Raw genomic sequence first — 20,760 nt, forward strand, 5'->3', positions numbered from 1 at the left:
TGGTGAAGACAGGATGTCTTCATGCCGCCGATTTTCCGGACCATCTTCCTGCTTCTGGCTCTGTAAGGGGGACGGCGGCGCGGCTCCGGGACCGAACATCAAGGCTGGGCCTGCGGTCGATCCCTCTGGAGCTAATGGTGTCCAGTAGCCTAAGAAGCCCAATCCGGCTGCAAGCAGGCGAGTTCGCTTCTTCTCCCCTTAGTCCCTCGCTGCAGTGAGCCTGTTGCCAGCAGGTCTCACTGAAAAAAACAAATTCTAAGACTATAACTTTCTAAGAGCTCAGGAGAGCCCCTAGTGTGCATCCAACCTCGGCCGGGCACGAAATCTAACTGAGGCTTGGAGGAGGGTCATAGTGGGAGGAGCCAGTGCACACCAGGTAGTCTAAGATCTTTCTAGAGTGCCCAGCCTCCTTCGGAGCCCGCTATTCCCCATGGTCCTTACGGAGTTCCCAGCATCCACTAGGACGTTAGAGAAATTAGAATATCGAGCAAAAGTTTATTTCTGTAATTATACTTAACTTATAATTTTGATGATTGTGGTTTACAGCTTAAGAAAACCCCAAATCCAAAACCTCAGAAAATTAGAATATTACATAAAATGAATAAAAAAAAGGATTTTAAATACGGAAATGTCGGCCCTCTGAAACGTATAATCATGCATATGTACTCAGTACTTAGTTTGGGCCCCTTTTGCATGAATTACTGCCTCAATGCGGCGTGGCATGGATTCTATCAGCCTGTGGCACTGCTGAGGTGTTATGGAAGACCAGGATGCTTCAATAGCGGCCTTCAGCTCTTCTGCATTGTTCGGTCTCATGTCTCTCATCTTTCTCTTTGCAATGCCTCATAGATTCTCTATGGTTTTCAGTTCAGACAAGGAGAGGATTGTCAGGAAAAAGCCATTCAAAAGTGCGGGGGAGCTTCACAAGGAGTAAACCGAGGCTGAAGTTAGTGCATCAAGAGTCACCACACAAAGATGGATCCTAGAAATGGGCTTCAAATGTTGTATTCCTCTTGTCAAGCCGCTCCTGAACAACAAACATCAGAAGCCTTGTACCTGGGCTAAAAAAAAAAAAAAAGACCTGATCCAAAGTCCTCTTTTCTGATGAGAGCAAATTTTGTATCTCATTTGGAAACCAAGGTCCCAGAGTATAGAGGAAGAATGGAGAGGCACACAATCCAAGATGCTTGAAGTCCAGTGTGAAGTTTCCACAGTCTGTGTTGATTTGGGGAGCTATGTCATCTACTGGTGTTGGTCCACTGCTTAATTAAGTCCAGAGTCAATGCAGCCGTCTACCAGGACATTTTAGAGCACTTCATGCTTCCTTCAGCAGACAAGCTTTATGCGGACTTCATTTTCCAACAGGACTTGGCACCTGCCCACATTGCCAAAAGTATCAAAACCTGGTTCAATGACCGTGGGATTACTGTGCTGGATTGGCCAGCAAACGCGCCTGACCTGAATTCCATAGAGAATCTATGGGGAATTGCCAAGAGAAAGATGAGACAATGAGACCGCACAATGCAGAAGAGCTGAAGGCCACTATTGAGGCATCCTGGTCTTCCATAACACCTCAGAAGTGATATTGAGTGCCTCCCGTATTATACAACAAGTGCGCATTTAATATCTGTTCTACATAAATTACAAAGGAAGTTTCCCATTTTAATGGCATTTATTGAGTATTGAAAGGGAAAACCTTAACATTTTAGGACAAATTCCTACCACCACATTATTATGAAATCAAAGCACAGGAATAACTAAAAATACATACAGCTCCAAGGGATGGGCCAAAGCGTCCTGTGGCTATTTTGCAGACATAGCTTACAAATGTGGACACCACTCCTATAAAAACAAAATGAACAGATAAAAAACAGAATACACATTAAACAATATATATATCTAGTGGTGGGTCCGGCACTCCAATAACTGTAGACCATATGTCCCTGGTGCCTTCACTATCCACAAGGGTAAATACAGTAAAGCGCTGTGCGGCACTCAGCGCTTTACTATATATATATATATATATATATATATATATTTTGAATACAGTGAAAACAAAGCACATCTTTAAATATTTTGTGTGAAATAAAATAAATCATACAGGATTGTGACTTTTCATTTTGCAATTTTTCAAATATTCTAGGAAATTGAAAAACAATGTTTTTATAAACAATATACAGCAAATCAAAACAATTACATATGTAGTTTCCTGCTTGCCATGAAAATTGTACATAACTACAGTATGAAAATGTGATTTTTGTACTTGCATTACATCTTTTTCATGTAGTCCACTGGGCCAACCCTGGAATCACCATGTGGTAAGAAGTGCAGTGACAAGACCCTTGGCACTTTAAGTTCACCAGCAAAAAGCACATCTGAGTAAAACTGAGAGGCTGGGACCTAAAAATTTAGAGTTTAGGTGTAAACTCCCTTTAATACCATCCCGAAGAATAGCAACCAGCCCAAACTAAAAGAAGGGGTAAAAAACCTCTTCACTCAACACCAGCCAATGTAAATCTTCCAAAGTTAGCGGTAATTATTAGTCAATATAGGTTGTTCAGTTACGATAATGATCTAAGCCACATGGTCATAAGAATCATGGCATGCCATTAAAGCCAGCTAAGTAATGCTCTGGTGATAAAAATGGCAATACTGCTGGGAATTCTGCATCTCAAAATTCAACAATGGGGATCAAAACAAAATGTCTGTTTCATCCAATGCATGATCTTGCTGGTTGTTCTAAGTCAGGGAACATTTGATACAAAACTAGGAAATTAATGGATGTCACCGAATCTTATGACCACATCATGAAACACTTTTGGCACATTTATCAATTTAGAATCCTTGGGAGCCCAAAGACCCTATAAAAAGGGATGGTAGTGCGATGGTCCTTCCAGCCTCAAAGGCTTGGTTACGATCATACAGTGCCATGTTTTTCTTTTTTTTAAATGAGCTTGATTTGCAACACCTTTGAATGGGATTAAATATAATCGATTCGAAAAGTGGAAAATTATGTTTTCTAGGGCCAAACAGTAAATTTGAACAGACAATTGTCTATGTGCTCATATGACCACTAAGGGTCCTGTATACAGACTTTTGCTCTATATTAAAAACACTATCTCGGGTGTGCAACAACACCAAAAATATTCCAAGAATGTCATCCAATGAGTCGGATGACTGATTATACAAAAATAACCATTATGGTAGATTTACCATTGAGAACTCAATTTCTCCTAGGTCCACAGGATAACATTGAAATATGAGGTAGCGACAGCAGATTGGCACCAAACGATCAAAGCTTTCGGCCTCCCAGAATGTAACGGGCCCGTCCCTATATCCCCGCCTCCAGGCTCAGGCAAATCAGTTGTTTTCCAAAGCTCAAGGCAGGAGCATCATAGAGAGCCCTAATCAGGTGAGAACACACATGCACACCTTTGTGTACAAGTAGGAAGCCACCTGTAGATCTTTGTTCACTCCTGCCTGAAGGAATGCTAAGACTCTGAAAGACCTAGGGCCAAATGTAATATAGTTAGAGTTTCAAAAAGTGAGAGATTTGGTAAGGTTTGCAGGTTGTTGTTTTTTTTTTTTTTTTAAAGTGGCAATCCTTTACACAGCAAGATCAACCTGGCTTTGCAGTGTAAATGATTGGCACTTTAAAAAAAACGACTGAAAAACCTTACCAAATTTCTCACTTTCTGAAACTCTCACTCTATTACATTTGGCCCCTAGGATCAAATTTCTGGTCAATGCACCATTGAATATAGGCTTGCCATATTCGGTGATAAATATGAGCTGAGGAAGGATTCCTTGCTCTGAGCATTGTTTGAATTGTGAGAATCCTCTTGCTTTCAGGATGGCAGTCCCAAGAGCCACGCCGTCAGTCGATCCAGGTGCTTGTGATAGCAAGGACCCTGAGACCGTAGATCTGGACGTTGAGGGAGTAAGAATGGAGCATCCATCGACAGCTTCTGCAGATCTGTGTACCAATGTCTTCTGGGCCAAGCCGGAGCTATTGGTATCACGGCACTCCTTCCTTGTTACCTTTCGCATCACCCTGGGTAACAGGGCGATTGGTGGAAACACATAGGCCAGACGAAAGTCCCATCTCACTGACAGGGCATCCACAAAGGTCGCTCTGGGATCCTTTGTTCTTGACCCGTATGTGGGAACTTTGTTTTTCTGACGGGATGCCATGAGATCCATCTCCGGTAACCCCCACTTGTCTTCCAGAGTTTGGAAGACCTTGGGGTGTAAAGCCCATTCGTTTGCATGAATAGCGAATTGACTTAGGAAATCCGCTTCCGAGTTTAGGACTCCCGGAATGAACACTGTGGACAAGGCTGGATGATGAAGTTCTGCCCACTTTAATGTGTGACTTACCTCCTTCATTGCGTTTTGGCTGAGAGTTCCACCCTGATGGTTGAGGTACGCTACTGCCATTGCCTTGTCCAAGCGGTTTTAGACTGGCTTCCCCTGAAAGATGTCCTTTGCCTAGATAAGTTCCATATATATGGCACGAAGTTTCAATATATTTATTGGCAGGCAACTTTCTTCGTTGGTCCACTGCCCCTGGAAGCAACTCCTTCCTGACACCGCTCCCCAGCCCTGTAGGCTGGCATCCATTGTCAGAATTTCCCAATCGGATATCCAAAAGGGTCTCCCTTTGTCCAGATGGGATGTTTGTAACCACCAGGCTAACGATCTCCTTACTTCCAGAGTAAGGACCATAGTATGCGTTTTTATTGTCTGATGAAAACCATTCCATTTGGAAAGGATCAAACATTGCTGAGACCTCAAGTGGAACTGAGCATACTCCACCATATCGAATGTTGACACCATCAATCCCATCACACGCATTGCTGCGTGAATGGATACCCCTTGATTATGTAGCATCTTCTGAATCCTTGATTGAATTTTGGATATTTTGTTCAGGAGGTAAAATTACTCTCTGAAGACCCGAATCCAAAACAGCCCCCAAGTGAGTCATCCTTTGTGACGGAACCAGGGACGACTTTGCCCAATTTATAAGCCAACCGTGTCTCTGCAAACAAGCTATTGTCTGTTGCAGATAACACTGAAGCAATTCCTGAGATTGTGCCAGGATTAATAAATTGTCGAGGTATGGAAAAATCCTTATCCCCTGCTGACAGAGATAAGATGCCATTACCACCATAAATTTGGTGAATACTCTGGGAGCTGTGGCCAGTCCAAATGGTGGGGCCTGAAACTAAAAATGTTGCTGGAGGATAGCAAACCTGAGATAGTGCTGATGGGACAGTGCTATAGGAACATTTAGGTAAGCATCCTGGATATCCAGGGATACCATAAAATCCTCCGGCTCCATGGCCAAAATAATGTAATGTAACGTCCCCATATAAAACCGAGGCACCCAAATGTACTTGTTCAGCACTTTGAGATCGAATATTGGCCAGAACGACCCATATGGCTTCTGGACTATAAACAGGTTGGAATAAAAATCTTGTCCTCGTTGTGCAGGAGGAACTGGAATTATCACTCCTGACTGTTTCTTGAAAGCAAACGCATAACAGTGAGATACCGCTTCTTGCACTGAGGCATCTGTGGAAGACTGCTGCCAGATCTGTGCAAACTGAAGAAGTCAGCCTCTACAAGAAAGCCTGCACTGGCGGGATTGCCCATCATGCAAACTGGTTGTATAACGGGTTGAAATCTGAACAAACATCTGCACAAGAGGATTTCTGTATAGCGCTACCAGGAGCAGAATTAGCTTATGGGTGACGTCCTAGTCTAACTGTGGAATAAAAGGGTTAAATCTAAACAACTCCTTGGGGCTGGGAGCGTGTATGGGTACAAAGGAAGAGGATAAAGGGACTAATATTACTAAATGGAACAGTTAACTGCGCTTATTCAGACAATCAGCAGCCGTTCAGCTGATATAAAGAAAACACTTGTCTTTTTTCACTAAAATGTCTTAAAACAACCAGCGCTTAAGTTTAGACCAATTGATTCAAAACATCTTTTAATAAAAATGTATCCAACAAAGGTTCTCCTTGTCTTTTCAACCACTGGACCAACACTTACATTAAAATTCTTACTCAACTGCACATAAAGGTTTCTTTGCTTTTCTAGCACACAAACAGGGATAGCACCAAGAACAGTGATGCTTACATGTGATTCCTTTCACGCATTCACATAAAGGTACCCTTTTATTGTGTCTCTGTTGCTACAAAATTCAGAATTTACAGATACTGAAATAATCCTTTTATGAATATTAGCCAGCATTCATAAAAACATACTATTCATTTATACATAAAAAGTCCAAGAATCCATGAAAATGAACAGAAATCCAGGTTCCAATCATATAGGAACGAGAGGGGACACCAAACAGATATTAGAAGCTGATGGAATGCAGGATAAGCCGCTATGCAGCAGCTCCGCCGAGACAAAGTTTGTTATACCAGACTTGAGGGTACATGTATGATACCCCCCATTCCCAGAAGCAAACAGAGGCCGGTTTCTGTGCACTGAGCATAGTTTGAATAAACGTACTGGAGAAACCTTTATCCCTTAGGATGGATGATTCAAGAGCCACGCTATCAAAGATAGACAAGCTAAGTCCGAGTGACCACAGGAACCTTGTGACAAAAGGTCCGGTCGAAGAGGAAGTGCAAATGGCACGTCTATGAAGAGACACTTGAGATCCATGAACCAATGGCGTATGGGCCATGCTGGAACTACTAGGATGATTATGCCGCCTCCCACTTTGAATTTGTGTAACACTCTGGAAAGGAGAGATACTGGAGGAAGGAGATATGCCAGACAAAAGGATAATGGGTCTGTTAGTGCATCCACGAAGGTTGCGTCTGGATCCCTTCGTTCTGGACCCGTTTACAGGTACTTTATGGTTGTATCTGGAGGCCATGAGATTCACATCCGGAAGACCCCATTTGTCCACCCAAAGCTGAAAGACTTCGGGGTGTAGCGACCACTATCCGGCGTGTTAATCCTGGTGACTGAGGAAGTCTGCTTCTCAGTTGAGGACACCTGGAATGAAGACCGCGGAGATGGCTGGAAGATGGCGTTTTCTGAGCCACTTCTGTCATGGCGAAGGCACTGCCAGAGCCCCCTTGTCAATTGAGATAAGCCACTGCCGTTGCGTTGTCTGACTGCACTTCAACAGGAAATCCGTGAAGAAGGTCCTGAGCCAGAGTGAGAGCTCTGCAAACCGCCCGAAGCTCCGGGACATTGTTAGGAAGGTGACAGCTCCCCTGGAGGATGGCATCCGTGGTGAATAGCACCCAGTTTGGAATCCAGAACGGACAACCCTTGTCCGGGCTGGAGGTTTGTAGCCACCACGAGAGTGACGCCCGAACCTCCTGAGGCAGGGCCACTGTCTGGGATGTGATCTGCTGGGGAAGTCTGTTCCACCTGGCCAGTATCAAGCGTTGGAGAGGCCTGGAGTGGAATTGGGCATATTCCACCATGTTGAAAATGGATACCATCGCTGAGTGAATAGAGATTGACTGTGGAGTAACTTGTGAATGTGCAAATGGAGTGCTGCTATCTTGTCCAGAGGAAGGAAGATGTGTTGTTCCTGAGCATCCAGTAGGGCTCCGAGATGCAGTATCCTCTAAGATGGGTTGAGAGAGCACTTGCTCCAGTTGATCAACCAACCATGACCTTGGAGAAATGTCAGTGTTACCTGGAGATGATGGCGAATGACCTCCGGAGAATGTGCAAGGAGGAGGAGGTCATCCAGGTAAGGGAGTATTCCGATAAGATAATTAAAGGGGTAAAATGATCTGGTTAATAATAGGCAACAGGTTTCTGCTTAGAAATAGTACGGTAACATACCAGCTGTCAGAATTGTCCTATTTGTTTTGTCTGTCTTTTTTTCATGTATGTGTTGTTTTTTTTTCTTCTATGTAAAAACTCAATAAAAATAATGACATTTAAAAAAAATGTAAAAACAAAAGATAGAAAGAAAAGAAGCTGCTGCTTAGAAGCCATACCATAAAACAGTCCCCGCTCCTACAGGCACCAAGCGAAAACTGGCTGCCTGCAGCTGTGGGTGGGGTATTGTCACAACTGAGGGCCTGAGCTGACGGGAGGCAGCCTCAGTTGTAGGGGCTGAGATGTACCGGAACCTGGGAGGTTGTATCAGACCCCTGGACATGTAAGTAACATGGATAATAACTGCCCGAAGGCGTGACCACGACAACTTAGATAAAAGTCAATGATGTTTATTATGACAACTCCGCATCACAGCAGCAATAAAAGAAAACGTAAAAGTCAGCAAAGAATAAATACAGTTCCTGAGTACTACAGCATGGCAGGAGCCACAGGGCACTGGTAGTGTGAGATAGTTCTTATGATCTTCTAGATGGAAAGTCCTTACCAGGCCCGGCTGTAGCAATGGAGATAACCCAGGATTGTACCAGCTGGTGTTCCAGGAAGAGCTGGGTTGCTGAAGGTAAAACAGCTGCTGTGGATACTGGCTGGAACCAGACTGTTGTTAGCACGGAGTGGATACTGGCTGGAACCAGTTAAATAATAAATGAACTTTGGGAGCGATGAAATGTGAACTGAAATGTAGAACTTGAGAGCGGAGAAATAATAATTCCGGTGGAGAGTGGTAAAGTGTAGAAAGGACACCGGCCCTTTAAGGGAAGCTGTATTCTGCTGGAAGCTGAGGCTGGAAGCAGGTAGTGTTGTAGCTGGAAACAGATGAATCCACAATGGATTGGAGAGTCAGGCTACACCGCAGGTGGAATGCTGGTGCGGGTCTCTATGGTGGAAGTCTTGAGACAGGAGCTGGAACCTGGAAGACAATCATAGAAGAGAGACAAACAGGAACTAGGTTTGACAACCAAAGCACTGACGTCTTCCTTGCTCAGGCACAGCTTACTTATACCTGCAGCAAGGAAGGGGTTGGCTAGGCAATTATGCAAATCAACAATACAAACAGCAGATTGGTGGAAATGATCAGATGACAGAATCCAAGATGGCTGCGCCCATGCAGACACTTGGAGGGAAGTTTGGTTTGTAATCCATGTGGTCTGGGAAACAGTAATGGCGGCGCCGGCCACCGGAGACAGGAGACGCCAGGCTGATAGATGCACATTTAACCACGCGGGCACAGCGGAGGCCGCGGCTGATGAAAACACCACTCTGACACTCTGCATGTGGAAACTCAGGAACAGCGGAATCTGGTCCTGGAACGCTGAGCCCGCCTTAGGAGGCATCTGAAGGGTAAGTAATGGCGTCCAGATACCCGGATCGTGACAGCACCCCCCCCTTTAGGAGTGGCCCCAGGACACTTCTTAGGCTTTAAAGGAAACTTTGCGTGGAAATTTCGGACCAAGGCAGGAGCATGGACGTCAGAGGCATTGGTCCAAGAGCGTTCTTCAGGACCATAGCCCTTCCAGTCAATGAGATACTGAAGTTGACCGTAACGGTGACGTGAGTCCAGGATCTTGGCCACTTCATACTCAACGCCTCGTTGAGTTTGGACTTTCGGAGTTGGTGGAAGTGAGGAATGAAACCGATTCAAGATTAGCGGTTTCAACAGGGAAACATGGAATGTCCTGGGTATTTTTAAGAAGGGAGGTAACTGGAGTCTGTAAGCAACAGGATTGATGACTTGATCAATTTTAAAAGGACCGATGTAGCGAGGTGCAAACTTCATACTGGGAACTCTTAACCTCAAATTCTTCGTGGATAACCATACCCGATCACCCACCTTGAGAGCAGGAACTGCTCAACGCTTCTTATCCGCAAACTTCTTGTACCTGAACGATGCCTTGAGCAGAGCTGATCGTACGCTCTTCCAGATATTGGCAAACTGATGCAAGGTGATATCCACTGCGGGAACAGAAGTTGCTGGAAGCGGTTGGAACTCAGGGACTTTAGGGTGGAATCCAAAGTTGGTGAAGAATGGTGTTGAAGAAGATGAAGAATGATACTGGTTGTTATGACAGAACTCGGCCCAGGGAAGTAATTGAACCCAGTCATCTTGAGAGGAGGACACATAGATGCGGAGGAAGGCCTCCAAGTCCTGATTCACCCTCTCAGTTTGACCATTGGTCTGAGGATGGTAAGCCGTGGAAAACTTTAACTTGACTTGGAGGACTTGACATAAACTTCGCCAGAATTTGGCTGTGAATTGAACTCCTCGATCTGAGATAATTTCTTCTGGAAGACCGTGGAGTCGGAAGATCTCTTGTATGAATACTTGAGCCAACTTGGAAGCTGACGGAAGACCGGTGAGAGGAATGAAGTGTGCCATCTTGGTGAACCGGTCAACTACCACCCAGATGGTATTGAACTTGTTGCACATGGGCAAATCTGTAATAAAATCCATCGACAAATGGGTCCATGGTCGACGGGGAACAGATAGTGGAACCAGTTGCCCCGCAGGCGACTGGCGGGATACTTTATGTTGAGCACACTTTGGGCAAGATGCAATAAACTCCAAAACGTCCTTTTTCAGAGTTGGCCACCAATAGGACCTAGAGATAAACTCCAGGGTTTTTTGGATACCTGTATGTCCGGCAAAACGGGAAGCATGGGCCCAATGCATGAGCTTCTTCCTTAGTGTCGGCTTCACAAAACTTTTCCCTGATGGGGGCGTAGAGTCCATCCCTACCGTGGAGAATGCCAACGGATTTATAATAGGATGCTTGTCTGAAGACTCTGACTCATTTTCTTGCTCCCATGAGCGGGAAAGGGCATCGGCCTTGCGATTCTGAGAGCCCGGACAGAACTGGAGTTTAAAGTCGAACCTGGAAAAGAAAAGTGCCCATCTGGCCTGACGAGGGTTGAGACATTGTGCGCCTTTTAGATATAGAAGGTTCTTGTGGTCTGTAAGGATGGTGATTGAATGAGAAGCTCCCTCCAACAGATATCTCCACTCCTCTAGAGCGAGCTTGATGGCTAGCAACTCCTGGTCGCCAATGGCATAGTTGCGCTCCGCTGGGGAGAACTTCCGTGAGAAGAAACTGCAAGGATGTAAATGACCATCTTTAGCCCTCTGAGATAACACCGCTCCTACTCCAACGGAGGAGGCATCCACCTCTAAGATGAAAGGAGAGTCGACGTCAGGCTGTTTCAGGACAGGTGCAGAGATGAACCTCTGTTTTAAAAGATGAAAAGCTTGCATGGCTTCTTCAGACCACTTGGACGGGTTAGCACCCTTCTTGGTGAAAGCAGTAATAGGCGCCACAATGGTGGAAAAGTCTCGTATAAACTTTCGGTAATAATTGGCGAACCCTAAGAACCTCTGGACCCCTTTGAGGGTTAAGGGTACTGGCCAATTCTGGATTGCTTGTAGTTTCTCAGGATCCATCTCTAGTCCGGAACCGGACACAATGTACCCTAGAAACGGAATGGACTTGACTTCAAAGACGCATTTCTCTAATTTGCAGTAAAGATGATTGACACGGAGACGGGACAGAACCTCCTTTACCCAGAAACGATGTTCCTCTAAATTGTTGGCAAAAATGAGGATATCATCTAGATAGACCACGACATGACGGTATAGAATGTCTCTGAAGATCTCATTGACGAAATGCTGGAAGACAGCTGGAGCATTGCTCAATCCGAAGGGCATGACGAGGTACTCATAATGTCCGTCACGGGTGTTAAATGCGGTCTTCCACTCGTCACCCTCACGGATCCGGATGAGATTGTATGCACCTCTCAGGTCCAGCTTTGTAAAGATGGTAGCTCCGCTAACTCTGTCAAAGAGCTCAGTAATCAGGGGTAAAGGATAGCGGTTCTTGATGGTAATGTCGTTCAAACCTCTGTAGTCGATGCACGGCCGCAGACCACCATCTTTCTTCTTTACAAAAAAGAAGCCTGCGCCGGCTGGAGAAGAAGAAGGTCGAATGAACCCCTTTGCTAGGTTCTCTTTTATGTATTCCTCCATAGAATGCGTCTCGGGGAGAGACAACGGATAAGTTCGGCCTCGAGGTGGAACCTTCCCTGGAACGAGATCAATCGGGCAGTCCCATTCTCTATGAGGGGGAAGGATATCAGCAGAAGCTTTACTGAACACATCCGTGAAATCTTGATATGGAGGAGGTGGAACATCAGACGACCTGGGGGAGGAGGAACAGACAGGCAACACTTTAAACAAACATGTCTTAGTACAGGAGGAACCCCATGCCAGGATTTGCGTAGTCGTCCAATCAATTGTAGGATTGTGAAGACGGAGCCATGGAAGGCCCAGGACCACAGGATGTGTGGCTCTTGGAATCACTAAAAGTGAAATAAGTTCGGAATGAAGAACTCCCACTCTCAGACGAACTGGTAGAGTCCTTAGAGAAATAACTGTATCAAAAATTTTACTGCCATCCACAGCAGTTAAGGAAAAGGACGAAGGAAGTCTCTCGGTGGGTAGGGACCACCGTTTAACATAGGCTTCGGTAATAAAGTTCCCAGCTGCTCCGGAATCCAGGAGGGCAATGACGTTCTGATAACGTTGAGCAACTTGAAGCGAGACTGGGAGGTTACAATCTTGAGGAGATGGAGAGGAGATCATTACTCCTAGCCGGCCCTCTCCTTGGCGAGCTAGGATTTGGAGTTTCCCGGACGTTTGGGACAGGCATTAATGGTGTGAGACGGAGCTGCACAGTACAAACAGAGAAACTCGGAGAGACGTCTTCGGCGCTCAGCAGGAGTTAAACGGGAACGGCCAATTTGCATGGGTTCATCTTTAGTTGGTGACAGTTGGCGAGGAGGAGGAGCAGAAGATTTTGGAGCAGATGATCTTCCACGCTCAGTTGCTCTCTCTCTGAAACGTAAGTCAACTTTCGTACAAAGTGAGATTAACTCATCTAACTTGGAGGGTAAGTCTCTGGTAGCTAACTCATCTTTAATACGCTCGGATAAACCATGCCAGAATGCAGCATACAGGGCCGCGTCGTTCCATGCCAGTTCGGATGCCAGGATCTGGAACTGTATAAGATATTGTCCTACAGTACGTGATCCCTGGCGTAAACGGAGAATCTCAGACGAAGCTGAAGTTACCCGGCCTGGCTCGTCGAAGATGCGCCTGAATGTTGACACGAATGCAGTGTAAGAAGATAGCAGGGTGTCGGACCTCTCCCATAACGGTGATGCCCAATCGAGGGCTGAGCCACTGAGAAGAGAAATAATGTAGGCAATTTTTGTACGGTCACTGGGGAAATTGCCAGGTTGTAGCTCAAACTGAATCTCACACTGGTTGAGAAATCCCCTGCAGAATCTTGGAGATCCGTCAAATTTTGCTGGCGTTGGAAGATGAAGACGTGGAGCAGGAATGGGTAAGGTGGGTGGGGTTATAGCTGGAGTCACTGTGGTTGACGTACCAGACGCGCCTGATCCACGGAGAGTGGTCTGAATCCCATCCAGCCGAGTAGAGAGATCCTGGAGACAGCGGATGATGTGGCCCTGTGCAGCCTCCTGATGTTCTAGTCGGGCTGCCAGTTCTTGCATCGGCCTAGCCGCTTGATCCTGGTCTCCGGCTGGATTCATTAGGTCAGTGCTTACTGTCACAACTGAGGGCCTGAGCTGACGGGAGGCAGCCTCAGTTGTAGGGGCTGAGATGTACCGGAACCTGGGAGGTTGTATCAGACCCCTGGACATGTAAGTAACATGGATAATAACTGCCCGAAGGCGTGACCACGACAACTTAGATAAAAGTCAATGATGTTTATTATGACAACTCCGCATCACAGCAGCAATAAAAGAAAACGTAAAAGTCAGCAAAGAATAAATACAGTTCCTGAGTACTACAGCATGGCAGGAGCCACAGGGCACTGGTAGTGTGAGATAGTTCTTATGATCTTCTAGATGGAAAGTCCTTACCAGGCCCGGCTGTAGCAATGGAGATAACCCAGGATTGTACCAGCTGGTGTTCCAGGAAGAGCTGGGTTGCTGAAGGTAAAACAGCTGCTGTGGATACTGGCTGGAACCAGACTGTTGTTAGCACGGAGTGGATACTGGCTGGAACCAGTTAAATAATAAATGAACTTTGGGAGCGATGAAATGTGAACTGAAATGTAGAACTTGAGAGCGGAGAAATAATAATTCCGGTGGAGAGTGGTAAAGTGTAGAAAGGACACCGGCCCTTTAAGGGAAGCTGTATTCTGCTGGAAGCTGAGGCTGGAAGCAGGTAGTGTTGTAGCTGGAAACAGATGAATCCACAATGGATTGGAGAGTCAGGCTACACCGCAGGTGGAATGCTGGTGCGGGTCTCTATGGTGGAAGTCTTGAGACAGGAGCTGGAACCTGGAAGACAATCATAGAAGAGAGACAAACAGGAACTAGGTTTGACAACCAAAGCACTGACGTCTTCCTTGCTCAGGCACAGCTTACTTATACCTGCAGCAAGGAAGGGGTTGGCTAGGCAATTATGCAAATCAACAATACAAACAGCAGATTGGTGGAAATGATCAGATGACAGAATCCAAGATGGCTGCGCCCATGCAGACACTTGGAGGGAAGTTTGGTTTGTAATCCATGTGGTCTGGGAAACAGTAATGGCGGCGCCGGCCACCGGAGACAGGAGACGCCAGGCTGATAGATGCACATTTAACCACGCGGGCACAGCGGAGGCCGCGGCTGATGAAAACACCACTCTGACACTCTGCATGTGGAAACTCAGGAACAGCGGAATCTGGTCCTGGAACGCTGAGCCCGCCTTAGGAGGCATCTGAAGGGTAAGTAATGGCGTCCAGATACCCGGATCGTGACAGGTATAAGGGACAGTGAGCCTGGACTGCTGGGAATAAAAGTTAATCATTTGGTGCCCAGACTCCTACTCACCAGCCTATACCCAGTGTACAGCCTGTGTCCTCTATGTCTGGTAATGTGAAACATGGCCCAAAAGACCAGTGGCTGTGTGGTAGGGAAGTCTCAGCCCCGAGGCTTCAACAGAGGAGGAAAGTTTCCAGCAAAGCATCCAGGAAAAATCTCTGCTGGACACTTCAACAAAGCAAATTCAACCATTTCAATAGAACCCCTCGCCAGAAAGGCTGGACATCAACTGGCACCTGGATCAAGAAAATATAAAACTTCATTCCAGTCCTATGTCTGGGCATACTACATTAGTCTGACCAGAAAGGAATAATGAGAACAGTTCAAAATGACAGCTGCATTGTACAGCAAAACTGACACACAGGGTCTTAAACAGATTTGTACACAAAACAAATGATTTAAATACAAATCTGATGTATGGGGTTCTGTGCATGCTCATGACACGTCCTGCATGATCGCACGTAGTCTTCCTTTGCATTAGAGGGAGTGGTGGCTGGGACCATTGTACAAATCAGGGGGGTATCACCCCCATTTTGTAAAGCCCAGGGTCTGCGTCATTAAGCACAGACTTCGTGGACCCGGCAGGTTATGCAAACTGGCCGAGTGCTGTGGCTGACGGACGCAATAATGGATCCCAGATACATTTAGGAGGCGCCTATCTCCCACAGACGCCTCCTTATGCATTTTTTAGTTGTACATTATTGCACAGCCACTTCCTTGAGGTAGTGTAATAGTGCTCACATCAGAATCAGGCCCACAGTTCAACAACCGCTGCCATAGACAGTGCGTGGTGCATACATACCGCTTTTCCTCATCCAAGTGAATCTATTATGGCCTTCAGAGGCAATGGAATGGTATTACTATGGTCAAAGCTGTACTACAGAAGAGAACGAGCAACAATATTTTGTTGGTATACATGATGTGTAATCTTTGCACTGCTGGTATAGAATGGGTAGTGCAAGTATTATAGTATGGATACTGGTGGATTACTTATTTGTGTTTTAGAAAATGTTTAAGGGAACTACAGTCTAATTGTTAGCAACCATTCATAAAACCTAAATTTTCACCGTCATCCCCCTGAAAGAATTTTCTTCAAAGCTTGTTTGCACTTTGCTTTTAGTCATTAGTGACAACTACTATATGTAATTTTTATGTTATTTAAATGAATTAATAAATTAATTACTGATAAGATACCAAATGCATGCTTACCTGCTGACATGTAGACTGCCAAAAACTGTTCCTGCCCCAAAAAAGAGACAATACTGGAGGAAAATGTCCATAGAACATACATATTTGCCGCCATATGGAAGAGAGAGAAGTGGCTAAATGTGGACAGAATCATGGGTAGGCAGAGGTACTCTGTAAACAAAAGAAACAAAAATAAATCAAGCATACATATAAACAATAAAACGAAAACAGGCTGGAAACACAATAGGCAATATACTGGTAAGTGCATCAGCACTATGGGGTGTATTCAATGCTTGTCGGATCCTTTCCAACAGAAAGGATCCAACAATGCAGTATTCAATTAGCGGCCAAATCCAACAGTATTTGGACGTTCCCGACAATGCCAATCTGACCTTTTTATAAAATCGGATTGACATTGTCGGAAACGGGACTAAAACCTGTCGGATTTGGCCGTGAATCCGACAAAACACGTGGATCTACGGCTAATCCGCCGATCCACATGCTTTCCGACAAGTTGGATTTTTCTGACTTGTCGGATAAACGGGAGTATGAATGAATAGGTTAAATCTGGATTCAACCTTAAACTCCCGTTAATCCGACAAGTCAGGAAATCCGACTTGAATAGAATACACCCCATAGTCTGTATGTACACCAGCTATGTCTGTGAACAACGTCAAGCACAGACATATCACATCTGCGGTGCAGCATGGCAAATACAGATATTTAGCTACATCTGCCTGTGTGTACAGGTGAACAGCTGACTGACCCTTATGCTGGCCACAGGAACCACTGACAATGGTGTCACAACTAATTCCTGTGGTCAGGCATATGGGTCAGTTGGTAAGTGTGTATGCAGTGCAGCATACTTATCATATCTGTCAACAGCCAGCTCATCAGTCATTACAATGTGTACCCGGCCTTAGAATGTATACAGTATATACCTGGTTACCACTACCAATTACTATAAAACAGTGTACTGTTAAATGAGAAGAGTTACGTTTCCTAAAAAAAAAGAAAGGTTATCATTTGTTATATTTCAGCATAAATCCGTGCTGTATTATCTGGGACCCAATGTATTCAGTTTGTCACAGAAGGTTACCCCTAGATGAAGTCTTAAATACGAAATGCATTGAGCTTCCCTTACTAACCTCAGACTAAGATAAGATATACCTCCTACTTGTCTTAAGTCTTGATTTTATTGCATTCTTATATATATCCTAGAAATTATTCTCACTCTTTTTTAAACCCCATTTTTATATGCAGTTATACATAAATTGTTAATTTTATAGTGGGTACCTAATCTTTATTAGTTAGATCCCCAATCTCTTACTGTTCTTACGCCATTGTGTGACACCACTGGTTGATCATACCCCAATCCCCTTTATATATTTACACACATATACGCATCCAACCACTGATGGCGTGCTTATCAAACACATTTGGAGCGTGGCCGTATGATGGTGCAACGCTGTGACGTTACAAACCACGAAATGGGTACCAGTTGCCAGGTTTTTATTTGGCATTTCAAGAAATAACAAAACTCAAATTGTACATTACATACTGAATGTCAAAGACAACCATCATATTTTATATGATATTTCTTACACTTGATATTAAGCTCATATCATAAATTGAGTACAAATACCAAAAAGTATAAGACGTGAAAGTGAAGAGAAAAAAAAGGGAAAAAGAAAGGGGAGGACAGCGGGTGTAGCAGGTTACATTCCATTTAAACCTGTAACGTAGCCTATAAACGTTACAAGGTCAGCTCTATAGCATTGTGAACAGAATCTAACGTTTATATAAGGGGGACAGTAATTCAATAATTTAACGCTACAGGTCGCCTAATAGCATATCTACACCTTCCCCTATGGTTATATATACTTGCCATTTTAACCACTGTGGTGATGTTCCCGACACTGAATATGGAGCCTCTACAGTTTCCATCAGATAACAAAACTGTACTTTGTTTATAACCTTATATATGGAGGGAATAGATGGGTTTTTCCAAAACTGAGCTAAAGTAAATTTTAATTGCAATTAAAATGTGGCCTAATATATAGCTTTCATTTTGTAATTGGACGGGAGTGATTCCAGGGGGCCACTTGATCTAAAGGTGCTAGATAAGTGGGAAAACCGAACAGCTGTGTTTGTGCTCATATTATCTACTATAGTCTTAATCCCTTGCAATCACAACAGTGTTTGTGTTCTTGATAAAGATGGCAACACCGAAACGTTGAACCCAGAACAGAGTCAGTAGTCCTTTATTTGTTCACAGGAAGACCCGTGAGTGCCGCCTGATTTGCATTTCTATACATGGGGCTTAAATGACCCGGGAGGGCACCAGGGCAAGTAATAACATTTAGCACTGGAGTGCCAGCATTTGATCTAATATTGTTGAGGAGCTACACCTCAAAAGTAGGTTATTGAACGTACTGAGCTGAAATTTCACAAACACTTCCCTGCCAACTCCTATACCAGCATCATCAGAGAGGGAGCCGGAGCTACCCTATCCTGTGCAAATACTGGCTGGGACATGGAGCGGCTGGCCCACAGCAGGATGTCATCCCAGCATTCATCTATGTATTCTCCATCTTCTCTGCCCTGCCCAGCTGCTGCTGAAGAAAGACATGAACTAGTCGGAGTTGTAGCAGGTGCTGGTCTCTGAGTCCTGAGGAGTAGACCATGCATCCTCCTGGCCAGCATGCTCTTCATCAATGGGGCAGTGGTAATGGCTGCTGCCCATGAGGAGACCCTGCTGGGCACACACTAGATGATATGTCGCCCAATCCCGCGGATCGAAGCGACATATCAGGTACATTGTCTAGAGTGTACCCATGAATTGCGGGTCACTTGCAAAATCCGTAGTCGGCCCTGCAGCAGGGCTGACGGGGGATGTCACTAGTGATTATATGCTTTAGAATGCCCTGTCGGACCAAGTGGCGATGTTGGCCTGGGTACCCATTGCTAAGTGTGAACCCAGCTTAAGTGTGCAACACATTGTTCCACCGGCAGCTCAGAGTTTACCCATAATCTGCATGTGTGTTCAGAGAGCTTGTGTTCTGTACATATACAGTATGTACGTTTGAAGAACGTGTCCTGAACCTACATGTTTGTTTGGAGAATATGTTTATGTCATGCGCAATTATTCATTTCTATAAGGTCCTGCCCCTGGATGCATGTGTGAGAAACAAGGAAATTTATGGGAAGAACTTACCATTGTTAAATCTCTTTCTGCGAGGTACACTGGGTTCCACAGGGATAACATCGGGGTGTAGAATTGGATCTTGATACGAGGTAACAACAGGCTAAAAGCTTTGACTGCTCCCAGGATGATTAACGCCGCCTCCTCTATAACCCCGCCTCCGTGCACAGGAGCTCAGTTTTGTTAACCAGTCCAATGCAGTAACAGGTAAAAGAGACGACAACCATTAGTAGCCACATACACCACATTCTCACGACAAGAGAAGGTATCAGCGGCTAATGCCGTACAAACCCAAAGAAACTAAGTGCGTCAGGGTGGGCGCCCTGTGGAACCCAGAATACCTCGCAGAAAGATTTAACAATGGTAAGTTCTTACCATAAATCTCCTTTTCTGCAGCGGGGTACACTGGGGTTCCACAGGGATAACATCGGGATGTCCTAAAGCAGTTCCTCATGGGAGGGGGACGTACTGTAGTGGGCACAAGATCCCGGCGTCCAAAGGAGGCATCCTGGGAGGCGGAAGTATCGAAGGCATAGAACCTTATGAAAGTGTTCACGGAGGACCACGTAGCCGCCTTGCACAATTGTTCAAGGGTCGCACAAGAAGGTCCAACAGACCGAGTAGAATGGGCTTTGATGGTAGCAGGAGCTGGAGGGCCAGCATGTGCATAAGTATGTGCAATCACCATTCTAATCCATCTGGCCAGGGTCTGCTTATTAGCAGTACAGCCACATTTATGAAAACCAAAAAGAACAAAGAGAGAATCAGATCTCCTAAGGGAAGCAGTTCTCTTCACATAAATATGGAGAGCCCGTGCCACATCCAAAGACCGCTCTTTGGAGGACAAAACTGGAGAGGTGAAGGCCGGAACTACAATCTCTTGGTTAAGGTGGAACGATGACACCACCTTAGGTAGATAACCAGGGCGAGTTCTAAGAACCGCCTGGTCACGTTGAAGAATCAGAAAAGGTGACCGACAGGACAAGGCACCCAAGTCTGAAACCTGTCCAGCAGAAACAAGACCTTCAGAGTAAGCTACTTAAGGTCCACAGACTCAAGAGGTTTAACGGAACAACCGACAAATCCCAAGGAGCCACAGGCGGGACATAGGAAGGTTGAATCTGTAACACACGCTGAGTGACTGTATGAACATCAGGCAGAGTCGCAATTTTTCTCTGAAACCAAATCGACAAAGCAGAAATATGCACCTTGAGGGAGGCCAGACGAAGACCTAAGTCCAGGCCCTGTTGCAGGAAAGCCAAAAGTTTGGCAGTACTGAACTTGTATATGTCATAATGATTAGTCGCACACCAGGCGAAGTAAGAATTCCAGACCCTACGGTAAATCCGAGCAGACGCCGGTCTGCGGCCATTCAACATGGTTTGAATGATAGTCTCAGAAAACCCTTTGGCCCTCGGGACGGAAGCTTCAAGAGCCACACCGTCAAAGCCAGCCGGGCCAAATCCTGGTAGACACAAGGGCCCTGAACGAGGAGGTCTGGGCGTTGCGGAACCAGAAGAGGACACTATCGAGAGACCCTGCAGGTCTGAGAACCAATGCCATCTGGGCCACGTTGGAGTGATTAT

At 45.3% G+C, this 20,760-nt stretch overlaps 1 protein-coding gene across 6 annotated transcripts in view; it reads right to left on the bottom strand.

Annotated features, from left to right (window-relative positions):
• PARL (presenilin associated rhomboid like) overlaps window positions 1–20,760 on the bottom strand; it is a 78,587-nt gene that overhangs the window by 14,661 nt on the left and 43,166 nt on the right. For all 6 annotated transcript variants that reach the window (XM_063954941.1, XM_063954939.1, XM_063954938.1 and 3 more), the window contains 2 exons: window positions 15,991–16,140; window positions 1,772–1,842 (listed from right to left, as the gene is read on the bottom strand). In XM_063954941.1, the coding sequence (XP_063811011.1) occupies window positions 1,772–1,842; window positions 15,991–16,140 (221 nt within the window). The remainder of the gene's footprint in view (window positions 1–1,771; window positions 1,843–15,990; window positions 16,141–20,760) is intronic.

This window comes from Pseudophryne corroboree, chromosome 2, assembly GCF_028390025.1.
Source record: "Pseudophryne corroboree isolate aPseCor3 chromosome 2, aPseCor3.hap2, whole genome shotgun sequence".
Taxonomy (NCBI): domain Eukaryota; kingdom Metazoa; phylum Chordata; class Amphibia; order Anura; family Myobatrachidae; genus Pseudophryne; species Pseudophryne corroboree.